At 40.8% G+C, this 19,988-nt stretch overlaps 1 protein-coding gene across 1 annotated transcript in view; it reads right to left on the minus strand.

The window, feature by feature from the left end:
* The window catches only part of SYNE1 (spectrin repeat containing nuclear envelope protein 1), a 503,778-nt gene that overhangs the window by 283,180 nt on the left and 200,610 nt on the right, over positions 1-19,988 (minus strand). The window contains exons 30-40 of the mRNA XM_084624934.1: positions 19,479-19,619; positions 18,034-18,194; positions 12,461-12,757; positions 10,641-10,647; positions 8,588-8,815; positions 7,701-7,799; positions 4,483-4,670; positions 3,667-3,790; positions 2,422-2,588; positions 1,318-1,471; positions 393-1,021 (exon numbers count right to left, since the gene is read on the minus strand). Coding sequence (XP_084481060.1) covers positions 393-1,021; positions 1,318-1,471; positions 2,422-2,588; positions 3,667-3,790; positions 4,483-4,670; positions 7,701-7,799; positions 8,588-8,815; positions 10,641-10,647; positions 12,461-12,757; positions 18,034-18,194; positions 19,479-19,619 — 2,195 coding nt within the window. The remainder of the gene's footprint in view (positions 1-392; positions 1,022-1,317; positions 1,472-2,421; positions 2,589-3,666; positions 3,791-4,482; positions 4,671-7,700; positions 7,800-8,587; positions 8,816-10,640; positions 10,648-12,460; positions 12,758-18,033; positions 18,195-19,478; positions 19,620-19,988) is intronic.

A 19,988-nucleotide genomic window follows, 5' to 3' on the forward strand; every position in this document is an offset into this window, starting at 1 on the left:
CTGCAATGTCTGTGCTAATGGAAGCAGCTGTGCCCCAAGAAAGGGCTATCAGTTTTTGTACGCCACTTTACAGTATGGATTCTCTCAGGATAAAGCAATTTTTATTGGCAGGTATTTCACCATGTGCTTTTCCAGAAAAAGAGCTCTGAGAGATGTGCTGAAACAGAGCATCTGCCGAGTGTTCTGGATATGCCCTCTCTTCTGCCAGACTGCTCACTTTTGGAACTGTGCTGGCTGGCTCCACAGATTGTCTGTAACTTGCGCCACTGCAACCTTTTCCTCTGCAGGCTTTCTACCATTGGAGACCTAGATCTCCCAGGAGTGAATTTATACAAGCAAAAAAAAAAAAAAGGCACCAAAGATCAAGCACTTCCTAAGATTCGTGTTTTTACCTTTGTTGTAGTGCCTGAAGTGTTGGCTCCTTCAATCCTTCTTTGTCAGCTCTCTCCTCAATATCTTCAATGCTCTTTAACGCCTGTTCTTTATGTTCCATGAAAGACTTCTGTAAGGCTCCAAGGGCTTCTGCTTCACTCTGCTTGGTTCCCAACAGATTTTGGACTGACTCCAGTTCTAAACACAGATTATCAGCCACAGCCCTACAGGATGTCCTCTGCTCAGAACTTCCATGTCTTAGATGATACTGGGCTTTTGTAAGGGCTCCATCCAAACTGATTGCAGCAGGTGGTAATTTGTTAATATCTTGAACAACATCCCTCAGTTCCTTCTCCAGCAGTTCTGATTTTGCCTTATCCATGTTTCTAGTAGTCTCTACTGTCTGCCTCAGGTGATGAAGCACACTTGATGCAGCAGCATGTAATTCTAAGAACACCCCAAGCTGATTCAGAGCCTCTTGTCTTCGTCTGGTTATATGACTGGCCTCCTGGAAGAGCTGGAAGCAGTCGTCAGCCTTCCCCTGTAGCATGTGGTGGTCCTCTGGGCTACTAAAAGAACACAGCTTTTCTACGTGTTCCCTCAGACTTTGAAGTTCCTGTTTCTTGCTTTCCACTTCCATAGAGTGGTCCTTTTAGAAAGACAGGAAACAAACTGATTTTCCATACAAGGGTTCAGAGAGAAGTCTTGACAAAAGAAATATGCAAGCTCATCCGTACAATTATTACTAAATAGAACCCAGTAGGAACAATACTGCATTGCTGATTTGCATTAACCCAATCAAAAAAGTGAACTGTGTAATATGGACAATCAGATTTCCAACAGGTTAAGCAGCTTCATCATAGTTTTAGCTGCATGGTCTTTGGAACGCACTGTGCATGGGATGCTTTTCTTTATATTTTTGAATATTTCAACTGGATAGCTTACCTGATTGCGGCATACAGCTGTGTGCTGATCAGCTGTGTTTATCTCAGAAGTGGCTTGCAATTCACCAAGAAACTGGTTAATCCAGTCTGAAAAACTGAGCAGCAGTTCATCAAACTCCCCATGTTCAGCAACAAGAGACTGAAGGAAACTGATCCTACAGGATATCAGGTATAAAAATGAAAAGTTAACTTCAGTGTGAGTGAGTCACTGTGATTAATCAAAACCACAGCTGACTAGACAGTATTAAAATACATTTCAGGTGAGAGGAGAGAGAGAGAGAATGAAACTCATGGGAGCAAAGGTTACAGGAATGGGCCAATGATCTTAAACTTGAATTTTCAGACATAACAATTCTGTTTAAAGTAACTTCAAGCAAGTACACTTTAGGCTCCATCCTGAAAGGTGCTGAGGAGTACTCAAGATTAAGCCATTGCATACTAAACTGAAAAAAACCCTGCTATATCATTTCCTATGCAGGAGAAGACTGAACGGGGACAAGAAATGCTGCGAGATTTCCCTTTCAGAATTGCATACATATTTCCCTTGAGAGAGTTGACGTTCTCTCTGAAGAAGTAAAATGTTTAGGCCCCAAAATCAGGGGATACTTGAGATTCATGTGAATCCACGGAGACAAGAATATCTCAGTGGATTCTAACTCACAGCTGCTATCACATGACTTTTGCAGAGGTCAAGATTGTAGGGGCTCCCTCACCAGCTGCTAGACCTGGGCCTCCCCACAAAAGGAAGTTCCTTCGTACTGAGCAGGAAAGCGGGGTAAGTTAATGCCAACGTTAACTTATAAGAGGAAGTTCCATGGTATTTGTGTGGGGACAATACTGCCTCCATCACCTGCCCCACCCTCCTCCTAGCACACAGATCCTCAACACTTCCACTGGAGTAGGGGAAGAATGATGTCACAGAGGCAGCATGCTGGATCTGTTGGATTCCCATACTCTCCACTTCTGCGAGCATATGGCCCATAAAACCTAACATTTCCAGCGTTACACTGTAAAGCTGTGACTGAGGCAGGGTATTCTTCATCTGCATTGTTGATTACTATTTTTGAGCATGTAAACCATGTTAGACACACCCTGAAACACATACCTCTTGCTAACAGTCTGTGGTAAAGCTTTCCATCTCCCATCCAGCTCTTTGAACTCTTGTTTCATTGCTTTCACACTTTCTTTGGAAGCTGTTGTGAACAGTGACTCATTCAATTGTAATAGGCTGGTATACAGTGAAGCACGGGATGTAATATCAGCTTGCAAATGCTGGGGAACAGTAGATTGCACTTTTTAGGGTAAATACAGTATCATAATATGCAAGTAAACATGTCAGTCTGCAGTCAGCTGCGGAGCGCCAACACACTACTCTGAGTCAAGACTCAGGTCTGACCAAATCTTACAGATGTTCAGGGTTTTTAGGACGTCTAGGCACTCAGCAAGTGCTCAGTACCTCTTGAAGGGCAAGGCTTTGCATCTTTCTCATGTTCGTGAGCACTTATTCAAACAAGTAGACAATGAAGCTGCTTGTGAGATTAAGTGCTCACACAACAGTAATGGCTACAAAATCTAGCCCAGAATTTGGTCCTTGTCACCAGTGCTAGAGCTGTGTGAAAAAAATCACACTTTGGCCTGAACAAAGAAAAACCTCTCCATTCTCTTCAGTGCTGAAATGATTCACTGGATTTGTAAAAAAGAGCTGCTTTTGCCCAAATGTTTCCCATTAGTCCACTACAACACAGAGCACTTGTTCACAGGGGAAAAGTGCCTCAGAGCTGTGTGAAATTTTACATTCAAAACCCCAGTGGAAGTGCTGCAAAATCACCATTTCCATTCTGAATCCAAAATCCCTGCCTGCTTTGCTCTCAGAAAAGTCTTCTCATACATGAAAAAAATACACAAGTGTGTGACCTAAAGAAAATACAGCCCTGCAGTCTGAAGATCCTGTGGCACTCACTCTGAAGCCCCTCAGTCCCTGGTGGGTGGTAGGGTATCCTGTAGCACTCTTCCCCAGGAAACAGCATATACTAATTGCAAAATAAAATTCTTCCTTCAAACCCCCCCTTCAATTTTGCCTGCACTTCGATAAATGCTAATATCTTTTCTATGTTTGTACAGCACCTAGCACACTGAGGTCCTAGTCCATGAATGGGGCTCCTAGGCACTATGATAATAAATGAATCAATAAATAATAATGTAAGTGATTTCAGCTGAGTGAATCTCTGCAATTCACCTTTAGACAGATTGTCAGAGGTCAAATGAGCAGATCCAATCCTAGAAAGCTACAGAAAAGCCAATCCGTAAAAGCAGGTACACTTCTGGACTAACTTTCAATCCCAAAATTTACCTGTACTGACTGTAATTCACCTTCCAGTTTGATTCTGTCAGCAGAAACGTACTGCTCTGGAGGTCTGGCTGCAGTTTCACACCTCTCCAACCAGTTCTGGAAGATAGATAGCTCCTTCTCCTGCCTAACAAAAGCATGGCATAGAACAGGGATCTCAAATTCGAATCACCAGGAGGGCCACATGAGGACTAGTACATTGGCCCAAGGGCCACATCACTGACACCTTTCCATATAAAGGTACAAAAGCCCTCCCCGCACCTGGCCCCACCCCCACTGCACCCCTTCCATGATGCCCGGCCCCTGCCCCGCCTCTTCCCACCCCTTCCCTGCCCCCATTCCAAACCCTTCCTCAAAGTCCCCACCCCAACTCCGCCCCCTCCCTGCCCCGCCTCTTCCCACCCCTTCCCTGCCCCCATTCCAACCGCTTCCCCAAATCCCGGCCCCAGCCCTGCCTCTTCTCCACCTCCTCCCCTGAGCGCGCAGCTCCCTGCTCCTCTCCCCTCCTTCCTGGAAAACGCTAAGCGCAGCCAAACAGTTGTTTGTTGGTGAGAAGTGCCTGGAGGTAGGCAGAGGAGCATAGACACGGAGCCCTGGGGGGAGGGAGAGCAGCGGGGAAGGGAGCTTGGCGGCCCGCAGGAAATAACTCTAGGCACGGGGGGGGGGCTGAGCTTGGTGGGCCGCAGGAAATAACCCCCCGGGCCATGTGTTTGAGACCCCCGGCATAGAACATTACTGACTCAAGTGCCCCATGTTCTCTTGGACTATCTGCAGAAAAGTCTCTGTATTTGTCAAACTAAAGGAGAGCGGGTTACTCACCTCTGCCACTGTGCTAACACAGTCTCTAGTAAGGTTTGTTTTTCTTTAGCTCTTCCTAGCAGCTTTTCATATCTCTCCTGTAACACTGTAACCTCTTGAATAGCTTTTTCTGTGTTGGTGACCTTATGGGCAGAGGCTAAGAGGGAGGTCACAGTGTTGTTCAATTTTCCCAGAGCCTGGCAGAGATCCTGTTGATGGTGATAAGGGAATAAAAGCCACAAACAGAATAAACAAACAATAACACTCATGAGCCAACTCCTATTCCTCTACAGGAGCTCAAAGGAGGCCACAGAATTGGTAAGGTTTCTCTATACATGAAGGGAAAAGTCATGCACAGAGAGGACTCCTCACTCCCTGAATGGCATGGAGCATTACTTCAGAAGTGCTTGGATTTGATCCATGCTACTCTTTGGGAGGCAGGCCAGGGAAGTGGCAGGAGTGTGGCCAGGACATCAATAACTACCAAGATCCAGTGGCACAAATCCTGCTGAAAGAAGCACAGTATCTGCAGCACTGCTACAGCCCACGGATCATGGAGTTACTGCATAGGTGCTCCATGACCTTAGAGAAAGGATTCCAACACCTCTGTCCCCCAACAAAGGTCCACTGCACAATGCTTCTTTTCTCATTAGGTCAGAGAATTTGTCTTTTATTAGAAACAAACAAAATAAGCACATCAGACACAAAGGGTATATAGTGCTTGGGGAAAGAATCCTTGTAAACAATTTTAGGGAAAAACCCAGACACCTATGAAATGGACTGGACAGGCTGTGCTTGGCACAAGGCTTGGTTGGGGGCCAAAGGTCCAGATTCCCTAGCAGCTGCCTAAGGGCTATTCTAATTTACTTTGGCAGCTCATAGCCCTACAGGGTCATTCCAGCAGCTGAGGATAGCTATAGAGTAGGGACATTCAGCCATGCCCTATGTGCTGGAGTGGGGGAAGGCATGAGAACAGTTACAGTGGATATACACTAACTTAGGCAAAGGAAATCCTGCACTAACCAGCTATGCCAGTCTTAGGGCAGTCTTGTAAGTGCCATCTGAGGAGAACTGGGGCTAAAATGTCTACATGGAAACAAACCAGAAATAATTATAATGATTTTAAAAAGGGAAGACTGACCCCTCCCCCCAACCACCACCACATAATCCTAGAATTGCAATAGCAAAGCACTTCTACCAAATGAATAACAAGGTGTGGGAAAGGATGCAATTATAGTACATCATAGAAGAATCAGTCTACAGTGGGTAACTCAAAAAGAAACAAGAACAGCACAGAAAGGAATGCTAATATTTTAAAGTAAATAAGAATGCAGAATTTGTTCTCAAAAGGTTAAATTATCATGATACAGTATTCATTAGTAATGCTTAAGCGCCAAGCCCATTATGGTTGCTTAACAAACAATAATGGTAAAAACAATAGTAGAAACCAAGCGTATGGCTACACATCCTACATGCAACAATATTTTTTTCCTCATTAAACAGGCCTCTGTTGTTGCTATTATCTACAACTTTTTGCAGTTAAGGGTTAGATCGTCCTTCCAGATGGCCTGTGCAAGCAGCTGTCATTTACTTCAATAAGAATTATGTACACATATCTGCAAGGGCATTCTGACCAAAGATTTGTATTTATTTTCTTAGAGGAAATAAGAGAGAAGTAATGATGAATGTGTATGTAATATAGAGAGAGAGGTGAACCAAAACCCTGGAGGAAACTCCCTTGAACTCTGGTTTTTTGAAATCTGAATCCAGATCCAAATTTTGCAAATTATCTGTATCTCTACAATGGACGAAACCCAAACCCAAAAAAGAAACTCCCCCAGAGTTCTAGAAGCTAGAAATCTGGTTCTAGATCTGAATTTTGTAGCTTGAGCCCATGTCTAGTGTGAATAGTCAGAGCGATAAAGGGAAAACAGACAAAAGAAAATCCATTTCTAATCATCGATTTCTATAAATCAGAGGTAACCAACCGGTCGATCACAATCGACTGGCTGATCCTGGAGTCTCTGCCAGTCGATCGTGATCTCCAGCCACTAAAAATCCAGTGGTGCAGTGGGGCTAAGGCAGTCTCCCTGCCTGCCCTGGCCCCACGCCACTCCCAGAAGTGGCCAGCATGCCCCTGAGGCCCCGGGGGGAGGGGGAGGAGAGGCAGGCGGTCTCCGTGTGCTGCTCCTGCCTGCAAGCACCACCCCCCACAGCTCCCATTGTCCGGAAACTGTGGCCAATGGGAACTGCGGGGGCAGTGCCTGCGGAGAGGGGCAGCACGCAGAGCCATGTTCCCCCTCCCCCCCACAAAGGGCAGCAGGGGTGTGCTGACCGCTTCCGGGAGCGGTGTGGGGCCAGGGCAGGCAGGGATGTACTGCCCGCTGCCTGGGAGCCACCTCCCCAGCCCTGAGTCCCCTCCCGGAGCCAGCATACCCCCTCCTTCACCCCAACACTCTGCCACAGCCTGGAGCCCCCTCCTGCACCCAAACTCCCTCCCACAGCTTGCACCCCTCACCCCCTCCTGCACCCCAAACCCCTGCCCCAGTCTGGTGAAAGTGAGTGTGGGTGGGGAAGAGCGAGCGACGGTGGGAGCGGGATGGAGTGAGTGGGGCTGGGCCTCAGGGAAGGGGCAGAGTAGATCCTGAGTTGCACTTAAATTCAAAAAGTGATCTTGTGCGTAAAGAGGTTGGAGACCACTGCTATAAACCACAAAGACAAAAGACAAAATTTCTTGAAATTTCTCCACAGGAACATTCACAGCTATGTGCATTTCTTATCTTTTATTTATGACAATGTTTTAAAAATGAAGAGGAATTTAAAAGTTCTCAAGGCTTGTTTTACACCTTTTTCGCCTCCTCTCCCCCACCCCCCCAAGAGCAGGAAAGTCTGCCTGAAGGGATAGGAGATGTAGTGACAAATCCCACTTGGTTGTGGGACTGAGCTGTCTGGAGACATGTGTAGATTTCATGTATTTCCCAAGAGTCTCCTGTGGAACACTGGCCCAAATTTAAAGGCGATGCCTTTAGACAGAACCCCTCAGAAGGCATGGCAGGATGGGGGTTAGTAGCAGTAAAGTTGCATGCTCCTCCCCAGGTCCAGTTGCCTCACAGCCCATGGAGGTAAATCAGTCCCTCAACTGTAAGTTATTTCTGTTTTCTGTAAGAAAGTCAATATAACACAGGTTCCCTCAATTAGTAAATAAATATACAAGCAGCAATTATGGAGCATGTTTTTACCGTGTGATCTTGAAGAGCTTTGTAAGTATCTGCTGATGAAAAACATGAAGTAACAGGCTCAGCCAGTTTAGCTTCAAATCTAGACACAGCCTGCTGCACCTATGAAATATATACAAAACAGAGGTTTTAAAAAACTGCAGAAAACAAATTAAATGACACATTTTAAAATTATATGTTTGCTAATAAATTAAGTATCCAGAGCCAACTGCAGTTTGAGGGCCTGACCCTGTGAGGTGCTCTGTGCTTCCTGAAGTTAATAGGAGTTTAGGGCACTCAGCTGCTCTCAGGAGATGCTTAAGCAACTTGCAGGACTGGCCCTTTATGCAAACAGTATTTATTCCAACCTGGTAATGAAGATGGACAATTTCATATGTCAAGTCTCTGGACCTGATTTACTGTTGCAGCATCCAGAAGAATTGTCTTCTGTTATTTTAAAGATGTATAACACTGTATGGTTCTGCGTTATGATTTGTCTATTTCATTACTTTTTAAATAATTTTAAACAAAATTTACCAGTGGAGGATTCAAAACTGCTTAGCTAACTAAAAATAGACCTTAATGAAATCTCTTGTATAATATAATATAGTACTGGAGTAACAGCTGTGTTAATCTGTATTCACAAAAAGAAAAGGAGTACTTGTGGCACCTTAGAGACTAACCAATTTATTTGAGCATAAGCTTTCGTGAGCTACAGCTCACTTCATCGGATGAAGTGAGCTGTAGCTCACGAAAGCTCAAATAAATTGGTTAGTCCCGAAGGTGCCACAAGTACTCCTTTTCTTTTTGATAATATGGTACTGTATGTGTAATTTTAGGGTTCTACTGGGAAACTATAGACATTCTATAAATTGTCTCTGAATAGTCTATTGAGAGTTTGCAATGTTTACCTGTTTGAGACTTTCTTCATACTTCTGCTGCTGTGATGCATTCCCTGTGATTATTCCTTCCAGACAGTGTGCATGATCTCTCAGTTCTTCCCAGTACCTTCTGATCTGTGTTAACTTGGCTCTAAGATGCGCAGATTCTCCAGAAGTAACAAACTGAGAAAAAGACAGAGCTTCCTCTTCTAGACTTGGGATTCCATTTATTTTACCATCTATTTCTTTACTAATAACCTAAAATGTAAAGTAATAATAAATTAGCAGCCACAACAGATTTTCAATTGATCAAAATAATCACTTTCTATTTTCCTTCTATTAGTGCTAATAGTAGTCACAGTAATTTTCTTATAAATCAATGTACTGGACAACTCAGAGATCACCCTACACATCTGGTTATAAAAATCCTTATTATATTATCTAAGCTCCCTTTCCTTCTTGGATTTAGTGTTGGAAAGCTATTTAAAAAAGCATTATCTATGAAAACCAACTAGTGCAGGCTAAATGAAATGTACATTAGTATAAGCAGAAAGGATGATATTTAGAATCTTCTGCCCCCTAGAATTGGTTGAATAATTCTGGTTGGGATTCAAAAAGGAAAAATAAACATAACTTAGTCATATTTAAAATTAAGCTTGACAAATAAACTTGGTAAATGTACAATGAAAAACAAACTTGTATTGGTCAGGAGATAGACAATAATCTAATATGAATGTGATGTAACAGTTTGCAAGATGTGCTTTAGAGCAGTGGTTCTCAAACTTTTGTACTGGTGACCCCTTTCACATAGCAAGCCTCTGAGTTCGACCCTCCCCCCTTATAAATTAAAAACACTGTTTTGTATATTTAACACCATTATAAATGCTGGAGGCAAAGTGGGGTTTAGGATGAAGGCTGACAGCTCGCGACCCCCCATGTAATAGCCTCATGACCCCCTGAGAGGTCCCGTCACCCCAGTTTGAGAATACCTGCTTCAGAGTGTAAATAGGAGCATTTTATACATTGGAAAATAGGTATTTTCATCTCAATTTTATGATCTCCAAGTATAAATCAGATTAGAAACTTAATTAGGGTGGTTTCAGAGTAGCAGCCGTGTTAGTCTGTATCCGCAAAAAGAAAAGGAGTACTTGTGGCACCTTAGAGACTAAGAAATTTATTTGAGCATAAGGGTGATTCTGCCTCTCAAACACAGGGTTAAATGGAGAGCCAGATTGGAGTTCAAGACAACATTCTCCTCCAGGGTAGATTGATAGTGGCCTTTGATACTGTTCAACTTGCTCTGGGTCATTGAGCAGAGGTCTGGGATAATCTAGCACTGGCTTTTGATTTCATCAACTGCTTTTCAGGTAGGCACTAGCTGATCATAGTTTATCCTATTTTATATGTTTCTATGCTTATTTTCATTGGCAATTAGAGATAAGCATGAGACCTTCACACAAGTTTGAAACTTGCAGCACCTACCCGTATGTACTCATTAAACATCTGTGCACATGGAAAAATACGCTTTCTTCACCAGGGAAGTACGTTCACTTCAGACCATGTAGCATGTTCATGAAGCTTTGCTCACAAGTAGTGAAATATAGTTATCAGAACTGGCTGGTAATGGGGAGAGAGAAGCCCTCTTTTACTAATGTTAGGAAATGCTCTATCATCCTCATAAATGTTTATGTAAAGGTATGTGTGAATGGAAGAATTCCAAAATTGTCATGAAACTGTACCATTCCAGGCACTAGATCTACTAACCACTGTTATCACGATGATAACAAAAATATTAATTATATTTTACTTGCTATTCAAAAATAATTACTCAACTGTGGATGAATAGAATTTTGCAAGGTTTGTATCTAGAACAGCAAAGTTATATCGTATAGCTAGAATGCATGATAGTAAATCAGCAGTTATAAAGTCTATGTGTGATGTTTTGAAATAATTCAGATTATAAAATAACTTTTTTTGCATGAGAATACAATGCTAATGAAAGGTACTAGATTGACAGCACTGGAGCTGTAACCCTCTCTCAGCAGAACAGAAATAAAATTAGGCCGTGCAAGTTCGCACCTACAGTGCACCTAAGAGGAAGTGTATAACTTTGTCTGCCAACAGCAGAACCATTTAGTGATAACTGTAGTAGTAATTTCTGTGGAATTAGGTATTACAGTGAAATCGCCTAGGGTGAAATCCTTGCTCTACTGAAAGCGGTGGGAGTTCTGCCACTGACTACAAGGCCATGTCAAACTTATTAGGCTTTTTACATAGGTTAGTGAACAGTCATGCAATGATAATTATAGTAATCTGTTCTGGTGATCTAGAGATGAGAAAGTGTGTATCACACAATTTTTCCACTGAGCCACTTAGATTGTGACATTGCTTAATACTGTCTACTACACTATAAGCACTATTAGGAATGTGACACAAAGCAGCAAATACACCACAATACACAACACAAGTTCTTCAAATGTAGACAGGACTATAAACATTATGAAAGCAACTGAGGTGGCAGCTATTTATGTCTTGATGTTGAGGAATACATGGCTAGTTTCACACTTCGTCGTGCATCGCCTTGCTTTTGCTTATTAGAAACACAATCTTATCTTTATTTCATGTAACTTCATGTTGAAGAACTTTCTTTATTTTATGGTAATTCACTCAAATGTTTATTTATTTAAAATAATTTTCAGTCTGATAACTGGCATTTAGTTGAAGCATTATTTCTCATAAACTTACACTGGGATGGAATGGAATCATTGCTAATCTCTTCAAGCACAGCACACAAATAGGTATCAATTCTCCAATCGGATCTGCATGGATGAACCACGATGTATTTGCACAAGTCTGTTAGGCTTCATGCAGAATAACCAGTTCAGGGACATAGCTTCTAAATTATAACATGTCATGTGTAATTCAGATGTGCTCAATTTTCTCCATCAGAGTCATTGAACATTGGGGTTCTATCTAGTAGCTGCTAACAAATAGGGATGTATGATTTAATGTATCTCTGTGAAAAACACAGAGATATTAATTTTACTCTTGAGTTTTTTAGAAACATTGCTTTAATGACAAGGCAAGAATTCAAGCAGTGTTCTATTTTTCACCGCTGCAACCAAGAGATAGATGATTTTATTTATTTAGTATATGTTAATATGATCACAACTTCAGAAATTAATATTCTGTCAAGAAACTCTTCCAGTCACCTGAATCAAATCTGACTTGGGAACCTTTCAAAATATATTGCAACAGCCTGCAGCAGCCTAACTGCAAGCCATTGCAGAGTTAAAGGGTTTATAGAAAATTACATTTTGGGAACTTTGCACCCATGAGCACATGAAGGTTGAGAAGACATACCTATTATATTTTGAAGGGTGATGTAAAGTGATCCTTGGAACTGACAGCGTATTTTTGACTAAATGCAGCTTTTGGAGGTACTAGGCATCTCTGAGGCCAATAAATGAACTAGGAGAAAATGTGTACCTACAATACTGTACAGACAATTTGGAATTCTGTAAATACTGTAGCAATAAAGGTCTATGGGTGCACAAGCTAGTGAGCACACTAGTTCCTTTATTATTTCAGCATAAAAGACACACAGAACATCAGGTGCTATAAAATAAGGTGCTATAGCCACTGACTGATGTACATTTTACAATACAAAGGCTTTCTACACTTTGTATAAACATGCTACATGACTATTTGGTAAGTCAGTGAGCTTCACCCAAAAAAAGAAAAAAACTATGCATTCATTAAAATGTTTTAATATTACATACAATGAAGGCTTTGTAGGTATAAATAGCCACTAACAGAGAAACCAGCCTATAATGTTTTTCCTTTAGCTCTTGCCAAATCTTTGAGCTTGATATATTTGTATACAAAGTGTAACATCTTTACATCATTGTGGCTCTGAAACTCGAGTCAAATGTCTGTTCCTCGCCCTTGCAGCCACTAGGGAAAGAGAGAGAGAGAGAGAGAGAGAGAGAGAGAGAGAGAGAGAGAAACAAGGTTTTAATGCTTAATGTAACATGTGAACCAATCACCTTCATTTGGCTGGTTTGCATATCCAAGGGAGATGATGATGTTTCCAGGGTATCCAGTTCTTTTTCTTTTTCAGTTATCCAGATGGACAGAGCTTCAAAATTATTGCCAAAATGATCCCACTTGCTTTTCACCATTTCCATGGTTTTAATACTAAAATTAACCAAATTAAGTAGAGAAAATAAACAGTTTAATATAGTGAAACTTTTCTTTCGAGGTCTAATTAAAAATACTACTTATCCAAATTACAGGCAGTTTGTATTTTCAAAAAAATGTTTTTAGAGAACGTACATGTGTCTTTTGGATCAAAGTCAGATCGGACTTTGCACAATTCCATTAATCTCAATAGTGGTACACACAATATGAGTAAGTGTAAAATCTGTGTATCAAGGAATACATGAAAGCAAGAAATAACAAAGAAAAACAATCCAGGCACCATATACACACAATATTGTGTGCAATATAAACATTATATGGCTGTACCAGATCCTAAAAATAAAGGGGTCTGAATTATTTTACAGCAAAATGGCTAAGACCAGTATACTGTAGCTCTGCATGTGATCAGTGAGGACTGACTGTTTTATTCTCTTGTGCTATAAACAACAATCTGCCAACCTTGCAAGTAGCTGTTTTTTTTCTCAAGCAAAGAGTTAACATCAAGTGAAAGAACAGAAAACTGATGAAGCCTGAGCTTGGTCCAAAATATTTTTTTGCCCATAAATGTACATTTTAGATGTGTTAAAACAGGAAGAGATTGTGCTTGGTTCGGGTCCAAGGCTTCACACAAGAAGCACCCTTCTCCTTTCTCTCATACACCCCCCACTGGGTATACCAAAAGTAACTCCTTGGCCATAGCTTCTGCTCCTCTCAAAGAATATGACAGTGCTTATGAAACCCAGGCCAGCTTGGTGTGGCACTCTGCCTCCTCTAGTGGCAGCTAGACCAGCTAGTGAGTAATTAACCGGCTTCTGCCTTGGCTAAGAGAGGTTTGTCTTTTTGTCAGGCAGTAGAAGGTCATGCATTAAGCTCCAGTGGTCCCAGGTTTGATCTCAGCTGATGACGACCAGAGTCTGTCAGTGTTACAAGTGGGGGCTCATCCAGAATATTAACTGGGAAGTCTCTGAAGCTCAGGATGTGCATCTCCAGCTAGAAGAAGTATGTAACCCATGTTTGCTTGGTGTGGCACTCTGTCCCCCTCTAGTGACAGCTAGACCAGCTCTAGACTGATGAGCCTGCTACAGTCTTAGCTAAGAGGTATGCATTTTTTAGCTCAGGCGGGAAAGGGTCATGCATTAAACTCCAGAGGTACCAGGTTTGATCCCAGCCAACGGTGACAAGGGTTTGTCGGCATTACACTCAGATAAGGTGGCAATACGTATCATGATGCCAGGAGGAAGAGGGCTGGGGATCAGAATACAGGAATCAGAACACTGAGCAACTGGGGTATGATTTCCTTATGATTCCTTGAGATCTGCAGTATTTCAAGGACATCTCTCTGTCCCCTCTGCTCAGCTACAAATCTATGTGCACAAAAAGAATGTGTGTCAGTTTTGCTGTGTAGCTGACCATGCAGAGCTGCTATTCTTTTTTCTCCTCCTGAAGGTTTTCCCATAGAAGAGCAGTGTGTGAGACCTGCTGTGTTTAGGAGGACATCTTCAATACATATCTATGGGGCAACATTTCTAACTGCTGGCACTGCTATTCTGCAATGTGCATGAGCCACCCCATGACCGTATATGCAAAATATTCACTTCAATGTAAAATACATGTTTTGCAGGTTCATCTCATTCTAATGTCCAGCTATACAGGCATGCATGTTTTGCAGGAAGAAGTTATGGCTATTGGGTAAAGAAGCCCTGTTCTATCACAGTACCACAGACATATTACATGATTTTACTTCCAAATGAAAATCTATTCCAAACCTAGGCTGCATGGGAATATGGCCAAACTGTCTAGCTTTCTGCAAGGCTTTATAAAATGATGCCACATTATTAAAAACAAAAATGAATATATATCACTGGCAGTAAGGGGCTACTCAGAGTCTTTTGAATCAAAGGACAATGGTGGCCTGCTCAATGATGGTGGTAAAAATCACACTAGCAAGTCAATTATTAAGTAGAAAATGACAGACTATTTGACAATAAATGACTATAGTATTTCACACATTTTAGTGAGGGAGTGTATAAAGAATGAAATTGCTAATAGCTAAATACATGCTATAGTAGCTGTTGGGATCAGGATTCACACTGAGAAGAAAAAGCAGTTGAACTATAATCAAGCTCTTCCCAAAATTTCAGAGTAGCTGGATAATGATCAATAATGAAATAGCCAACAATGTTGGCATTTCAGTTGCCTTTGGTTAGGCAACCACTGAGATGGACAGGAACAGATCTTACTTCTTGGAACAACTGGGGCAAATTCAACCCAAGGGTAACTCCAGTAAGGCAGCATGGGACTGGGATGTACTTGGAAGTTTATCTTTACAACCAGTGGATCAACTGGATAAATCATCGTAGTTCCACTGAAGTAAATGGAGCAACACAGATTTGTACTAGCTGAGGATCTGGTACACTATGCTCAGAAATGCATATGTTTAATGAAAGCTTAAATGTAGGGCTGTTGATTAATCGCAGTTAGCTCATGCGATTAACTAAAAAAAATTAATCCCGATTAAAAATTTAATTGCTACTAATTGCAGTTTTAATTACACTGTTAAACAATAGAATACCAATAGAAATTTATTAAATATTTTTCATGTGTTTCTACATTTTCAAATATATTGATTTCAATTACAACACAGAATACAAAGTGTATAGTGATCACTTTATATTATTACTTTTGATTAGAAATATTTGCACTGTAAAAATGATAAACAAAAGAAACAGTATTTTTCAATTCACCTCATACAAGTACTGTAGTACAATGTCTTTATCATGAAAGTGTAACTTACAAATGTAGATTCTTTTTGGTTACATATCTGTTCTCAAAAACAAAACAATGCAAAACTTTAGAGCCTGCAAGTCCACTCAGTCCTACTTCTCGTTCAGCCAATCACTCAGAAAAACAAGTTTGTTTACATTTACGAGAGATAATGATGCCCACTTCTTATGTACAATGTCACCAGAGAGTGAGAACAGGTGTTTGCATGGCACTGCAAGGTATTTTGTAGCTGGCACTGCAAGGTATTTATGTGCTAGATATGCTAAACATTCGTATGCCCCTTCATACTTCGGCCACCATTCCAGAGCACATGCTTCCATGCTGATGACACTCATTGAAAAAAGAATGAGTTAATTAAATTTGTGACTAGACTCTTTGGGGGAAGAACTGTATGTCTCTGGCTCTTTTTCTCCCGCATTCTGCCATATATTGCATGTTATAGTATTTCTGGATAATGACTCAGCACGTTTGTTCATTTTAAGAACACTTTCGCTGCAGATTTGACAAAACACAAAGAAGATACCAATGTGAGATTTCGAAAGATAGCTACAGCTCTCGACATAAGGTTTAAGAATCGGAAGTGCCTTCCAAAACCTGAGAGGGATGAGGTATAGAGCAGTGGTTCTCCAAAACAGTCCGCCGCTTGTTCAGGGAAAGCCCCTGGTGCGCCGGACCGGTTTGTTTACCTGCCGCATCCGCAGGTTCGGCTGATCGCGGCACCCACTGGCCGCGGTTCACTGCTCCAGGCCAATGGGGGCTGCAGGAAGCGAAGTGGGCCAAGGGACCTGCCGGCCGCCCTTCCCACAGCCCCCATTGACCTGGAGCAGCAAACCGCGGCCAGTGGGAACCGCGATCAGCCTAACCTGAGGACGCGGCAGGTAAACAAACTAATCCGGCCTGCCAGGGGCTTTCCCTGAACAGCGGACCCACTTGGAGAACCACTAGTGTAGAGTATGCTTTCAGAAGTCTTAAAAAAGAGAAACACTCCGATGCAGAAACTACAGAACCCGAACCACCAAAAAAGCGGTGGCACCTGAGTCAGATGATGATGAAAATGAATATGCGTCGGTCTGCACTGCTTTGGATTGGTATTGAGCAGAACCCGTCATCAGCATGGACACATCCCCTGGAATGATGGTTGAAGCATAAAGGGACATATAAATCTTTAGCACATCTGGCACGTAAATATCTTGCGATGCCGGCTACAACAGCACCATGAGAATGCCTGTTCTCACTTTCAGGTGACATTGTGAACAAGAAGCGGGCAACATTATCTCCTGCAAATATAAACAAATTTGTTTTCTGAGCGATTGGCTGAACAAGAAATATAAGTGAGTGGACTTGTAGGCTTGAAAAGTTTTGTTTTATTTCTGAATACAGTTATTTTCTGTACATAATTCTACATTTGTAAGTTCAACTTCCATGATAAAGAGATTGCACTACAGTACTTGTATTAGGTGAATTGAAAAATACTATTTCTTTTGTTTTTTACAGTGCAAATATTTGTAATAAAAATAAATATAAAGTGAGCACTGTACACTTTCTATTCTGTTATAATTGAAATCAATATATTTGAAAATGTAGAAAACATCTAAAAATATTAAAATAAATGGCATTCCATTATTTTTTAATAGTGCGATTAATCGCATGATGAATTGCGTGTTTAATTTTTGAATCACTTGATTAATCACGATTAATTTTTTAAATCACTTGACAGTCCTACTTAAATTCTAAAGAAATTGTTGAGATCACAACATGGTGCAACCAATATTGTTTGACACTGAATGCCAGCTTCACCTGTACTCAGGCCCCCATAGCTGGGCTTGATAAGAGTTTTTGGTACTAACATCCAGAAATATGTGAATCTACCAAAACAGAGTTTCACTAAATGTCACTGCCCAAATGAAATATTCACAACTTGTGAAAATGCATTATATTTATATAAATGCAAAATGTCACATTTATTTTTCAGGATTTTCTCAGTATTTCCATGGATCTTGATCTTTCCATTTTTACCCGAATTTTGGCAAACCTTTTCTTATTTTCAAGAGCAGAAATACTTATTGCATTGCCAGTGAAAATCAAATTGGGGCATTCACTAAGATAAAGGCACTTCTTGACATATTCCTGTGGAAAAGGTAGGAAAAATGTGAGACAAGCATGGTAACGGTATAGCTTTAAAAAGGCTCTAGTGCCTGAAGAACATGATTAATTCACAAGATTGGGCCTGTGGCTTAGAAAAAAAAAATTCTATCTGTTAAAATGCCTGGAATCATGGTAGTTACTTTGTATTATCAAGCCACTATTTTCTTTATTGGTAGGTATTTGTGTTCTCGACAATGGTTAGTACTATTCTCCTGGTTATTATCCCATGGAAAGCTGAAATTTACAGTGCCCTTTGAGACTTAACTTGAAATGTTGACAATGTTATGTAAAAATCAGCTACATTCTTATGCCAGAGGAAATACTAGGACTTGTTAAGAACATACTCTTCTTCAAGGGTAACTTCCACTTTTTTCACTTGTTCCTGGATTGACTTGGCCTGCTGTTGAAGGGATTGCTTGTTCTTTGAGCCCAGCTGTATCTCAGAGGAGTTCTTCACAAGATTCTCAGCCTGTGCTGCAATGGCTATAGTCTGTTTAGCAAGTTCCTGTAAAGAGGCATCATAGTTATTATAAAAAAAAATGTTTTACATTTCCTGATCCTAAAATTATTGTTTTTTCTTCCCCTGTGGGGAGAGAAGCTGTTCCCATGATTATTCATATTTATTTGTGGTATGTGTAAGAACTCAGAACCTTTTTATTTTCACATTTCCATTAACAAATGCTCATTTTAGTTAACTATTCCAATCAAACTAAGGCAAGAACCTAGTTTGATATGATATGACAATAATATTTCAATGCACTCAGTTAAAAATCAGTGTACTAGACGCACTGTGAAGCAGTTTTACTATTGAAATTGCAGAGGGCAGTGTGTCTAGGATAGTCTTTGCATTTAATATCTTTTGGATGCTATAACTCCTAAATATACAGGTGGATGTATAGCTTTATGTAGCTTTTAGCTTCGTTTTTTTCTCTCTTTAGCATTATTTCCTTTCATACAAGATAATGGTGGATTGCTAGATTGACCAGATTTAGATACAATTTGGCATCATTGTCAACAGGGAAAGGTATAAGCATTGAGGAAAAACAATACACTTAGCTAGGAAAAAAAGCAAGCACTATGGGCCTGAACCTGCCCCCATTTAAAGTCAGTACCAAAGCTCTGATTGACATCAAAATAGGAAAAGGATCGGGCTTTAGATAATATGAGTTGTGTTGTCAACACCAGAGGAAGAGTAGAAAGAAAACGGAAAGAGGAGTGAGAGAAAGAAAAAGGAAGTTAACTAGTGTTATGCTGAATGTGAGAAAAAAAATCAACTTTTGAGGTCTACTGACTTCAAAATTACTTGCAATAACAGGCTGTTGCTGTGCACACTGTAAAGAAGAAACACATATCAGCTACCTGATCTCCAGGCAGCGTAGCAGGAAAGTGAATATTTTTGTTTATATCTACCCTTATATTTATAATACTTGTATTGAGTAAAATAGTAAAGCTCAGGCAACTACTTTACTCTCCATATATGTGCTTCACTGGCAGATATATTCATTTCAGTGGTGAAATTATAATTTAACTGCTGAAGGCACTATTTTGTCTCCAACCTGCATGCACAGCTTCCACAGACATTAATGGGAGCTTGAAAGAGTTATAGCTCAAAAGTTTGTCCCCTCCACCAACAGAAGTAGGTCCATTAAAAGATATGACCTCACCTACCTGGTCTCTCTCATTCATGGAGAACCATACAGAGATCAAAAAACAACTTTTCACATGACTTATTAATAAATAAGACAGAGCATTGTCACAATTCCACTACTTTACACAGTGGCATTTATACCTTTGTCTGATCCAGTTCTGATGAGAGGCTCTCTAAACTGCTAAAGCTTAAGATGCGTTCAAGTGCAGAGCTTGCTTGCTTAAGATATTTGACTACTGTTTCTTTGTCTCTTTCAAACTGCTCCCATTTGTTTACTGTGACCTACACATAAAAAAGACAACAACAGAAAAGAGTTTGGTTATAAATTACTGAAGGAGGTCAAAGGTTACAGACCTAAATGCAAAACACATCATTTTTTTCCCTCTCAGAACCCCAGCTACAGACACAACCATCTAGGAGACAGTTAAGGTCTGGTTGGTCCCTGGCACATGTTCTGTTCTGTTGTATAGAAAAGCACAGTTCTCTCTAGTACTTGTTTCTAGTTTCTCTCTGGATTTTAAGCATAAATCTGAACCTACTAAAGCCTCAAGGCTATATAAGTAAAGGTGGAAGGACTGGATCTCTGCTCAATGATACCTATAGAATTAGAAAACGTTTTGGTGAAAAAAAACTACACAGGCAAAAAGGTAA

This window comes from Lepidochelys olivacea (genome assembly GCF_965140295.1).
Source record: "Lepidochelys olivacea isolate rLepOli2 genome assembly, chromosome: 3".
Taxonomy (NCBI): Eukaryota; Metazoa; Chordata; order Testudines; family Cheloniidae; genus Lepidochelys; species Lepidochelys olivacea.